The sequence below is a fragment of the Panulirus ornatus genome, chromosome 25 (genome assembly GCF_036320965.1).
Source record: "Panulirus ornatus isolate Po-2019 chromosome 25, ASM3632096v1, whole genome shotgun sequence".
Classification (NCBI taxonomy): domain Eukaryota; kingdom Metazoa; phylum Arthropoda; class Malacostraca; order Decapoda; family Palinuridae; genus Panulirus; species Panulirus ornatus.
In genome coordinates this window covers 25,105,011-25,117,581 of record NC_092248.1, presented here as the reverse complement: position 1 = coordinate 25,117,581, position 12,571 = coordinate 25,105,011, and the positions used below count along the sequence as shown (strand labels likewise).

Here is a 12,571-nt window from a genome sequence, read left to right as displayed (position 1 = left end):
AAGGGAGTAATGGGAGTTGAGGGAAAGCAAAGGTGAGTAATGTGGCAGTTAAAGGGGGGAAAATTGGGGTGTGGGGTTCGGGGTTTTTAAAAAGGGAATGTGAAGAGCTTGTAGATTATGTGTGAAAAAAGGACTGGTGATTGGGAAACCTTTTTTAAAAAGAGGATAAACTAAAGGATAGTATGTAAGTAGGGAGTGGCCCGGGGGTTTTTGGTTTGGGGTTTAATTTTGGCCGCGTGAAAAAAAGCTTTTGGATGTTTGGGAGAGGCAACGGAGGAATGTTGATCATTTTTTGGGAGGCAAAATGAATTTCCGGGTATTTAGAAAAGAAGAGGAAGTTGGGGTGAGGGGGTGGTAGGTATTTGGTTGGGGAAGGAGACTGGTAGGAAGTCATAAGATGAGTCAGAAAGAAAAAAGGGGGGAAAAAAGGACGAAAAGGGGGTGTGAGGAAGGTTATTTGGGGGGGCGGATGGGTTTTGCAAAAAATGTTGGGATGCAAGCGGGGTTGGGTTTGAAAGGGGGGAGTGGTGGGATAAGAATTAGATTATTATGAAAGAGAAGGGAGCCCTTTGGACGATTTTTGCAATGAAAATACAAATGAGGGGATGATAAAAAAAGGGCAGGAAAGAGAAAAAGGGAAAGAGGTGAAAAAGAGGGCAAATGGGGTTTGGGGTGAGAGGTATCTTTAAAAATTTTAGGGGAAAAAAAAGGTTTTGGAAGAGGTAAAAAAGTGCAAAGAAAAGGCAAAGGGGAACTCAGTGGGGGCTGTGGAGTGAAACAAGTAGTTGGGGGAGAAGGAATGGATAATATTTTGAAGGTTTTTGTTTAAATTTGAATAGAGTAGCAGAATAGGGTGTTTTGGTCGGGGTGGTGTGCAAAGTGTGAGGGTTGGGGGAAAATGTTTTGGTAAACACAAAAGAACAGAAAAAGCTTTGTGGAAGAGAAAGGCGGCAGGCAGGGGGTTCGGATGGAAGGGAGGGGAAATTTATTAAATAAGGGAGAATGTATTTTTGACTTTGGTAAGGTTTTTTATTGTAGTTGATAAGGGTGGGGTGCCTGGGTTGGCGGAATTTTGTATTCCCTTGTAAAAAAGGCAAGGGGAAAAAAAGTGAGTCCCAATTTTCCGGGGAAAAAAAATTTTGTTGAGTTTTCCCCTGGTTTTAATGGAAGGGTATTAAATGAGGGGGGCATTGAGGCTCGATGGAAAGCATGTGGTTTCAAAAGGGGGTAGAGGATGTGGGATTTAGGTTTTTTTTTGAAGATTTGGGTGGAAATAGGGAGAAAAAACTGTATTTTTTTTAGATTTATGGATCTCAAAAGGGTTTTAAATGTGGTTGTTGAGATCTTTGGGGAAGGTTTAAGTTTTAAATGGCGGGGAGGAATTGTTAGAAAAAGGTGAAAAATTTTTAAGGGGGGTTTAAGGCATGTGTCTTGTAGGAAGAAGGAAAGTGATTGTTCTCAGGAATGTTGGGCGGAGGGGGTGGGTGATGTCCCCCTGGTTGTTTAATTTTTTTTAGGGTGGGGTTTGTTAGGGGGTAATGCAAAAGGTTTTTAAAAAAGGAGCAGGTATGATCTGTTTTGGGTGAAAGGTTGGGAATGAGCCCGTTTTGATTAACACGCTGGTGGTGATTCGTGTGAGAAAGCAGAAATGGTGACTGGTTTTAAAAGGCCGTTTAAAAAAGAAGATGAGAGCAAATGTGAAAAGGAAAGGTTATTAGGTACCTGGGTTTGGGGGCAAATCAAATGGGAGGCTGTTTGAATGGAGAAAAAAGGGGAAAATGTTTTTTATATATGAGGGATTTGGGAGCGGATGCCACCAGGAAAACGAAAGTGAATCATAGGGTAGGGGGGGGGGCGAAAAATTTTGGGGGTTGAAGAAGTGGGATCGGAACTTTTCCGGAAAGAAAAAAAGGGACTTTGAAGGAATTGGTTCCACAAGTTAGGAGCGAGCGGGGCTATGGAAGGTTTTGCGGGAAAAGAGTGGAAGTGCTAGAAATGAGCGTTTGGGAAATAGTGGTGTAGGGTTTTACGAGAAGTAATGTAAAGGGGAAAAAGGGGATGTGTGTAGGTTAAAGTCAGAAATGGTGTTTTGAAAAGCTTTGGCTAAAAGGATGGTGGGTTGACAGGGTATGTAGTCAAAGGGAGGGAAGAGAAGTGGGAGAGAAATTTGGGGGGGAAAGAAGGGGGAAAAAGATTTGAGTCGGGCCCCCTTCAGAAAAGGGTGAAAAATGTGCAAGGAATAGAGTAAAAGAAACGAATCGTAATGGGAAAGGCGTCAAAATTGAACCCGGGCATGTGAAGCGTTGGGGGCACGATGGAAATTCGTGAGGCCTGGAAGTTTGGGAAAGGGGGGTTGGTTTCCGGGATTATTGCATGACAGAGGACTGAGTGTGAAGGGAAAGTGGATTTTTGGGGTTTTTCCCAGCCTACCTCGCGCTAGCGGGATAAGGGGGTTTTTTTTTATGTATGCGGGGGGGCGGAAGAATAAAGGGCGCGATAATATTCTGTGCATATATGTCATGTGGTGTGTGATATACTGTACGGATGTATGATGTGATTTTTTGGGGTTTTTGACGTGAAATATATAATTGTTTCTGTTTGGTTTGGCATTTTGTCTTTCCTTTAGTACCTCGTAATGCGGAAGACAGCGACGAAGTAAAATAAACAAATAAAATTTTAGTTTAATATCAAAATTTTATCCACTCCCAGATATCTAAAACACTTCACTTCCTCCAGTGTTTCTCCATTCAAACTCACCTCCCAATTGACTTGACCCTCAACCCTACTGTACCTAATAACCTTGCTCTTATTCACATTTACTCTTAACTTTCTTCTTCCACACACTTTACCAAACTCAGTCACCAGCTTCTGCAGTTTCTCACATGAATCAGCCACCAGCGCTGTATCATCAGCGAACAACAACTGACTCACTTCCCAAGCTCTCTCATCCCCAACAGACTTCATACTTGCCCCTCTTTCCAAAACTCTTGCATTTACATCCCTAACAACCCCATCCATAAACAAATTAAACAACCATGGAGACATCACACACCCCTGCCGCAAACTTACATTCACTGAGAACCAATCACTTTCCTCTCTTCCTACACGTACACATGCCTTACATCCTCGATAAAAACTTTTCACTGCTTCTAACAACTTTCCTCCCACACCATATATTCTTAACACCTTCCACAGAGCATCTCTATCAACTCTATCATATGCCTTCTCCAGATCCATAAATGCTACATACAAATCCATTTGCTTTTCTAAGTATTTCTCACATACATTCTTCAAAGCAAACACCTGATCCACACATCCTCTACCATTTCTGAAACCACACTGCTCTTCCCCAATCTGATGCTCTGTACATGCCTTCACCCTCTCAATCAATACCCTCCCATATAATTTACCAGGAATACTCAACAAACTTATACCTCTGTAATTTGAGCACTCACTCTTATCCCCTTTGCCTTTGTACAATGGCACTATGCACGCATTCCGCCAATCCTCAGGCACCTCACCATGAGTCATACATACATTAAACAACCTTACCAACCAGTCAACAATACAGTCACCCCCTTTTTTAATAAATTCCACTGCAATACCATCCAAACCTGCTGCCTTGCCGGCTTTCATCTTCCGCAAAGCTTTCACTACCTCTTCTCTGTTTACCAAATCATTTTCCCTAACCCTCCCACTTTGCACAACACCTCGACCAAAACACCCTATATCTGCCACTCTATCATCAAACACATTCAACAAACCTTCAAAATACTCACTCCATCTCCTTCTCACATCACCACTACTTGTTATCACCTCCCCATTTGCGCCCTTCACTGAAGTTCCCATTTGCTCCCTTGTCTTACGCACTTTATTTACCTCCTTCCAGAACATCTTTTTATTCTCCCTAAAATTTAATGATACTCGCTCATCCAAACTCTCATTTGCCCTTCTTTTCACCCCTTGCACCTTTCTCTTGACCTCCTGTCTCTTTCTTTTATACATCTCCCACTCAATTGCATTTTTTCCCTGCAAAAATCGTCCAAATGCCTCTCTCTTCTCTTTCACTAATAATCTTACTTCTTCATCCCTCCACTCACTACCCTTTCTAATCAACCCACCTCCCACTCTTCTCATGCCACAAGCGTCTTTTGCGCAAGCCATCACTGCTTCCCTAAATACATCCCATTCCTCCCCCACTCCCCTTACTTCCATTGTTCTCACCTTTTTCCATTCTGTACTCAGTCTCTCCTGGTACTTCCTCACACAAGTCTCCTTCCCAAGCTCACTTACTCTCACCATCCTCTTAACCCCAACATTCACTCTTCTTTTCTGAAAACCCATACAAATCTTCACCTTAGCCTCCACAAGATAATGATCAGACATCCCTCCAGTTGCACCTCTTAGCACATTAACATCCAAAAGTCTCTCTTTCGCGCGCCTGTCAATTAACACGTAATCCAATAACGCTCTCTGGCCATCTCTCCTACTTACATACGTATACTTATGTATATCTCGCTTTTTAAACCAGGTATTCCCAATCACCAGTCCTTTTTCATCACATAAATCTACAAGCTCTTCACCATTTCCATTTACAACACTGAACACCCCATGTATACCAATTATTCCCTCAACTGCCACATTACTCACCTTTGCATTCAAATCACCCATCACTATAACCCGGTCTCGTGCATCAAAACCAATAACACACTCATTCAGCTGCTCCCAAAACACTTGCCTCTCATGATCTTTCTTCTCATGCCCAGGTGCATATGCACCAATAATCACCCACCTCTCTCCATCAACTTTCAGTTTTACCCATATTAATCGAGAATTTACTTTCCTACATTCTATCACATACTCCCACAACTCCTGTTTCAGGAGTAGTGCTACTCCTTCCCTTGCTCTTGTCCTCTCAATAACCCCTGACTTTACTCCCAAGACATTCCCAAACCACTCTTCCTCTTTACCCTTGAGCTTCGTTTCACTCAGAGGTAAAACATCCAGGTTCGTTTCCTCAAACATACTACCTATCTCTCCTTTTTTCACATCTTGTTTACATCCACACGCATTTAGACACCCCAGTCTGAGCCTTCGAGGAGGATGAGCACTCCCCGCGTGACTCCTTCTATTTCCCATTTTAGAAAGTTAAAAAAAAAATACAAGGAGGGGAGGATTTCTGGCCCCCCCCCGCTCCCGTCCCCTCTAGTCGCCTTCCACGACACGCGAGGAATGCGTATATATATATATATATATATATATATATATATATATATATATATATATATATATATATATATATATATATATATATATATATTTATATATAAATAACAATTCCAGAACTACGGTAAGATTATGATACTCCCAAAGGTAGATAAATGAAGCTCATTTGTTAAATGCGTGAAAAAATTTCACAACATAGTCTTGCTTAATGATGTTTTCATCTTGAACAATCAAGTGTTGTGAAGCAGCAGTTCCTCCACAGAAGATGTGCAGGAGTTGATGGGTCACAGGCTGCGGGTGGTGGCCGTGTCCTACTTCCCTTACATCGACTACGAGCGACACCACCAGGTGGCCGGCACAACAGTCACCCTTAGGGACTCACTGGACGCCAGACTGATCGTCACCTTCGCTGCCAAGCTGAACTTCACGTAATATCTCCTGTGTCTCTCAAACGACCAATTCCAGAGAGCAACTTCTCTCTTTATCGGCAAGGTCATCCACGTGTTATTCTCTCTAAGATCCGAAAAATTACATTTCCAGGAATAATTAAAAGTTTGATAAAGATTATCTTTCCTACAGCCTTACTTGTCAACTTAGGTTCAGAAGAAATCTTGAACGTAAAGATACTTATTAAATGCCTTTTCACGCTATATGAGAAAATACGAAAAATATTTATGAAAACTATCAACAGGTAAAGAAGAACTTCTAAATGTTAGTCATTAGTATAAACTACATTACTTTCCACGAGGATGTGTTAGGGCTGACTGATGTTTGTCTTTCACTAAAATCTCTAACAGTTACGTGATTCGTGAGGAGCCTAAGCGATCATGGGGACTCCTGAAAGACGGTGTCTTCAGCGGGATGATGGGTCAGCTACAGCGGGAGGAGGCAGACTTCTGCACTGAATCTGCGCCCACATCTGAACGCCTGAGGGTACTGCACTATGCCCGCGGGTACCCCTCTGATGTCATGACTGTGACGTCATTGAAACCTTCGTTGCTACCACAACACCTCTCATTCATTAGACCATTTGCAGGTAGGAAATAACGCTTTGTCCAATAGAATTTTAGTAACAACAAAATATGAATTTCATCAAGCCTTATGATCTTTATATATATATATATATATATATATATATATATATATATATATATATATATATATATATATATATATATATATATATATATATATATATATATAAGCTAGCTTCGTCTCTTCAATGTATATAAACTGACTTATATTTCTCTCTTGTTTCTCCCCTGATGATGTGATTACAACACGAAAGTGCAATGAGATCTTATCATGCTTCATTTTCCCGTGGACTCATAGGAACATCTTGATCACGAGCAAAATTTTGATAGCGTGTAACAAAGTAAACTCTAGATTGATATGGGTAAAACTGAAAGTTGATGGAGAGAGATGGATGATTATTGGTGCATATGCACCGGGGCATGAGAAGAAAGATCATAAGAGGCAAGTGTTTTGGGAGCAGCTGAGTCAGTATGTTAGTAGTTTTGATGCACGAAACCGGGTTATAGTGATGGGTGATTTGAATGCAAAGGTGAGTAATGTGGCAGTTGAGGGAATGCAAAGGTGAGTAATGTGGCAGTTAAGGGAATAATTGGTGTGCATGGGGTGTTCAGTGTTGTAAATGGAAATGGTGAAGAGCTTGTAGATTTATGTGCTGAAAAAGGACTGGTGATTGGGAATACCTTTTTTAAAAAGAGAGATATACATAAGTATACGTATGTAAGTAGGAGAGATGGCCAGAGAGCGTTATTGGATTACTTGTTAATTGATAGGCGCGTGAAAAAAAAGACTTTTGGATGTTAATGTGCTGAGAGGTGCAACTGGAGGAATGTCTGATCATTATCTTGTGGAGGCGAAAGTGAAGATTTCCAGAGGTATTCAGAAAAGAAGAGAGAATGTTGGGATGAGGGGAGTGGTGAGAGTATGTGAGCTTGGGAAGGAGACTTGTGTGAGGAAGTACCAGTAGAGACTGAGTACAGAATAGAAAAAGGTGAGAACAAAGGACGTAAGGGGAGTGGTGTAGGAATTGGATGTATTTAGGGAAGCAGTGATGGCTTTTGCAAAAGATGCTTGTGGCATGACAAGCGTAGGAGGTTGGCATTTAGAAAGGGTAGTGAGTGGTGGGATGAAGAATTAAGATTATTAATGAAAGAGAAGAGAGAGGCATTTGGACGATTTTTGCAAGTGAATAATACAAATGACTGGGAGATGTATAAAGAAAGAGGCAGGAAGTCAAGAGAAAGGTGCAAGAGGTGAAAAAGAGGGCAAATGAGAGTTGGGGTGAGAGAGTATCATTAAATTTTAGGGAGAATAAAAAGATGTTTTGGAAGGAGGTAAATAAAGTGCATAAGACAAGGGAACAAATGGGAACTTCAGTGAAGGGGCTAATGTGGAGGTGATAACAAGTAGTGGTGATGTGAGAAGGAGATGGAGTAAGTATTTTGAAGGTTTGTTGATGTATTTGATGATAGAGTAGCAGATATAGGGTGTTTTGGTCGAGGTGGTGTGCAAAGTGTGAGGGTTAGGGAAAATGATTTGGTAAACACAGAAGAGACAGTAAAAGCTTTGTGGAAGATGAAAGGCGGCAAGGCAGCGGGTTCGGATGGTATTGGAGTGGAATTTATTAAATAATGGGATGAATGTATTGTTGACTAGTTGGTAAGGTTATTTATTGTATGTATGACTAATGGTGAGGTGCCTGAGGATTGGCGGAATGCTTGTATAGTGCCATTGTACAAAGGCAAAGGGGATAAAAGTGAGTACTCAAATTACAGAGGTATAAGTTTGTTGAGTATTCCTGGGAATTTATATGGAAGGGTATTGACTGAGAGGGTGAAGGCATGTGCAGAGCATCAGATTGGGAAGAGCAGTGTGGTTTCAGAAGGGGTAGAGGATGTGTGGATCAGGTGTTTGCTTTGAAGAATGTATGTGAGAAATACGTAGAAAAACAACTGTATTTGTATTTAGCATTTATGGATCTGCAGAAGGTATATGCTGGAGTTGTTAGAGATGCTCTGTGGAAGGTATTAAGAATATATGGCGTGGGAGGCAAGTTGTTAGAAACAGTGAAAAGTTTTTACCGAGGATGTAAGGCATGTGTACTTGTAGGAAGAGAGGAAAGTAATTGGTTCTCAGTGAATGTTGGTTTGCGGCAGGGGTGTGTGATGTCCCCATGGTTGTTTAATTTGTTTATGGATGGGGTTGTTAGGGAGGTGAATGCAAGAGTTTTCAAAAGAGGAGCAGGTATGCAGTCTGTTGTGGATGAGAGAGATTGGGAAGTGAGTCAGTTGTTCGTTGATGATACATCGCTGGTGGCTGATTCGTGTGAGAAACTGCAGAAGCTGGTGACTGAGTTTTAAAAGGCTGTGAAAGAAGAAAGATGAGAGCAAATGTGAATAAGAGAATGGTTATTAGGTACACTAGGGTTGAGGGACAAGTCAAATGGGAGGCATGTTTGAATGGAGAAAAACTGGGTGAAGTGTTTTATATATATGAGTGGATTTGGCAGCGGATGCCACCATGGAAGCGAAAGTGAATCATAGGGTGAGGGAGGGGGCGAAAGTTATGGGAGCGTTGAAGAATGTGTGGAAGTCGAGAACTTTATCTCGGAAAGCAAAAATGGGTATCTTTGAAGGAATAGTGGTTCCAACAATGTCATATGGGTGCGAGGCGTGGGCTATGGATAGAGTTGTGCGGAAGAGAGTGGATGTGCTAGAAATGAGACGTTTGAGGACAATATGTGGTGTGAGGTGTTTTGATCGAGTAAGTAATGTAAGGGTAAGAGAGATGTGTGGTAAGGTTGAGAGAGCAGAAGAGGGTGTTTTGAAATGCTTTGGTCATATAAAGAGAATGAGTGAGGAAAAATTGACAGAGGATATGTATGTCAAAGATGGAGGGAACGAGAAGTGGGAGAGCAAATTGGAGGTGGAAAGAAGGGGTGAAAAAGATTCTGAGTGATCGGGACCTTAACATGCAAAAGGGTGAAAGGTGTGCAAGGTATAGAGTGAATTGAAACGATATCGTATACGTGGGTCAAAGTGCTGTCAATGGATTGAACCAGGGCATGTGAAGCGTCTGGGGTACACGATGGAAAGTTCCGTGAGGCCTGGATGTGGAAAGGGGGCTGTGGTTTCAGGGCATTATTACATGACAGCTAGAGACTGAGTGTGAAGGAATGTGGCATTTGATGTGTTTTCCTAGCGCTACCTCGCGCATATGCGGGATAAGGGGGTTGTTATTTTATGTATGGCGGGGTGGCGATAGGAATGAATAAAGGCAGACAGTATGAATCATGTACATGTGCATATATGTACATGTGTGTGTGTGTATATACATGCATACGTTGAGATGTATAGGCATGTAGATTTGTGTGTGTGTGGACGTGTATCTATATACATGTGTTTCTGTTTGGGTTTGGCAATTCTTTCGTCTGCTTCCTTGAGCTACCTCGCTAATGCGGAAGATAGCGACGAAGTAAAATAAACAAATAAATGGATAGATAAATATATATATTATATATTTATTTTACTTTATCGATCCCACTCCCACAATCCACTCCCAGATATCTAAAACACTTCACTTCCTCCAGTTTCTCTCTATTCAAACTTACCTCTCAATTGACTTGTCCCTCAACACTACTGTACCTAATAACCTTGCTCTTCTTCACATTTACTCTCAGCTTTCTTCTTTCACACACATTACCAAATTCAGTCACAAAATTCTACAGTGTGTCACACGAATCAGCCACCAGCGCTGTATCATCAGCGAACAACAAGTGACTCACTTGCCAAGCTCTCTCATCCACAACAGACTGCATACTTGCCCCTCTTTCCAAAACTCTTGCATTCACCTCCCTAACAACCCCATCCATAAACAAATCAAACAACCATGGAAACATCACACACCCCTGCCGCAAACCTACATTTACTGAGAACCAATCACTTTCCTCTTTTCCTACACGTACACATGCCTTACATCCTCGATAAAAACTTTTCACTCCTTCTAACATCCCTCCAGTTGCACCTCTCAGCACATTTACACCCAAAAGTCTCTCTTTCGCGTGCCTATCAATTAACACGTAATCCAATAACGTTCTCTGGCAATCTCTCCTACTTACATACGTATACTTATGTATATCTCTCTTTTTAAACTAAGTATTCCCAATCACCAGTCGTTTTTCAACACATAAATCTACAAGCTCTTCACCATTTCCATTTGCAACACTGAACACCCCTTGTATACCAATTATTCCCTCAACTGCCACATTACGCACCTTTGCATTCAAATCACACATCACTATAACCCGGTCTTGTGCATCAAAACCAATAAGACACTCATTCAGCTGTTCCCAAAACACTTGCCTCTCATGATCTTTCTTCTCATGCCCAGGTGCATATGCACCAATAATCATCCATCTCTCTCCATCAACTTTTAGTTTTACCCATGTCAATCTAGAGTTTACTTTCTTACACTCTATTACATACTCCAACAACTCCTGTTTCAGGAGTAGTGCTACTCCTTCCCTTGTTCTTGTCCTCTCACTAACCCCTGACTTTGCTCCCAAGACATTCCCAAACCACTGTTCCCCTGTACCCTTGATCTCCGTTTCACTCAGAGCCAAAACATCCAGGTTCCTTTCCTCAAACATACTACCTATCTCTCCTTTTTCCTCATCTTGGTTACATCCACACACATTTAGACACCCCAATCTATATATATATATATATATATATATATATATATATATATATATATATATATATTACAATAAGGAAGGGGATATTTTGCTGCAGGTATATGGCATCTTCCAAGAAAAATATCTCTGTACATTTTTGTACAGGGGATCTTTGGCTGGCCCTGTTCATGAGTGTTGCGGTGTGGGCCGTTATCTTGTGGATGCTGCAGAGGGCTTGGCAACGGTTTGGAGGAGGACGTGGTGTCAGTTTTACGACTGCTTTCTTATATGGCTGGGGAGTGCTCCTCGATCAGCCTCTCTTCAGCACCTCTGTTAGCATTTCAGGACAGGTAAAAATCCTTTGTACCATTCATTCCTGTTAAGTGTAAATATGAATATATATAGAAATATATAGAAAGGGGAGTGAGTGGTAAGATGAAGAGGGATGATTGTTAGTGCAAGAGAAAAATAAGTCGGTTTGATGATTTTTCCAGGGAAGTAGTGCAAATGACTGGGACATGTATAAAGGGAAGAGGCAGGAGGTCAAGAAATAAGGTGCAACAGGTGAAAAAGAGGGCAAATGAGGGATGGGGTGAGAGAGTATCTTTAAATTTTAGAGAGAATAGAAAGATGTTTTCGAAGGAGGTATATAACGTGCATAAGACAAGAGAATAAATGGGAACATCGGTGAAGGGGGCTAATAGGGAGGTAATAAAAAGTAGTGGTGAATTGAGAAGGAGATAGAGTGAGTATTTGAAAGGTTTGTTGAATGTGTTTGATGATAGAGTGGCAGATATAGGGTATTTTGGTCGAGGTGGTGTGTGAAGTGAGAGGGTCAGGGTGAATGGTTTGGTAAAGAGAGAAGAGGGAGAAGAGGTAGTGAAAGTTTTGCAGAGGGTGAAAGCCGGCGAAGCGGTGGGTTTGGATGATATTGCAGTTGAATTTATGAAAAGGGGGTGATTGAGTTGTTCATTGGTTGGTAAGGATTTTCATCGTATGTATGGATCATGATGAAGTGCCTGGGGATCAACGAAATGCATGCATAGTCCCATTGTGCAAAGGCAAAGGAGAAAAAAGTAAATGTTGAAATCACAGAGTTATAAGTTTGTTGATTATTCGTGGGAAATTACATAGGAGGGTTTTGACTAAGTGGGTAAAAACATGTATAGATCATCAGATTGGGGAAGAGCAATGAGGTTTCAGAAGGGGTAGAGGAAGTGAGGATCAAGTGTTTGCTCTGAAGAAGTTACTTGAGAAATACTTAGAAAAAACAGATAGGTTTGTATGTGGGATTTATTGAACTGGAGAATGCAAATGATATAGTTAATAGGGATGCTCTGTGGAAGGTATTGAGAGTATATGGAGTGAGAAGTAAGTTACTAGAAGTGAAAAGTTTTTACCAAGGACGAAAGGCATGTGTTCGAGTAGGAAGAGAGGAAAGTGATTGGTTCTCAGTGAGTATCGGTTTGCGGCAGGGATGTGTGATGTCTCCATGGTTATTTAATTTGTTTATGGATGGGATAGTTACGGAGGTGAATTCAAGAGTTTTGGAGATAGGGGAAGTATGCAGTCTGATGTGGATGAGAGGGCTTGGGAAGTGTGTCAGCTCCTGATCGCTGCTGATACGGCTCTGGTGGC

At 41.4% G+C, this 12,571-nt stretch overlaps 1 protein-coding gene across 1 annotated transcript in view; it reads left to right on the top strand.

The window, feature by feature from the left end:
- LOC139757346 (glutamate receptor-like) overlaps window positions 1–12,571 on the top strand; it is a 48,611-nt gene that overhangs the window by 21,472 nt on the left and 14,568 nt on the right. The window contains exons 4-6 of the mRNA XM_071677769.1: window positions 5,489–5,654; window positions 6,024–6,262; window positions 11,099–11,283. Of these exons, the coding sequence (XP_071533870.1) occupies window positions 5,489–5,654; window positions 6,024–6,262; window positions 11,099–11,283 (590 nt within the window). The remainder of the gene's footprint in view (window positions 1–5,488; window positions 5,655–6,023; window positions 6,263–11,098; window positions 11,284–12,571) is intronic.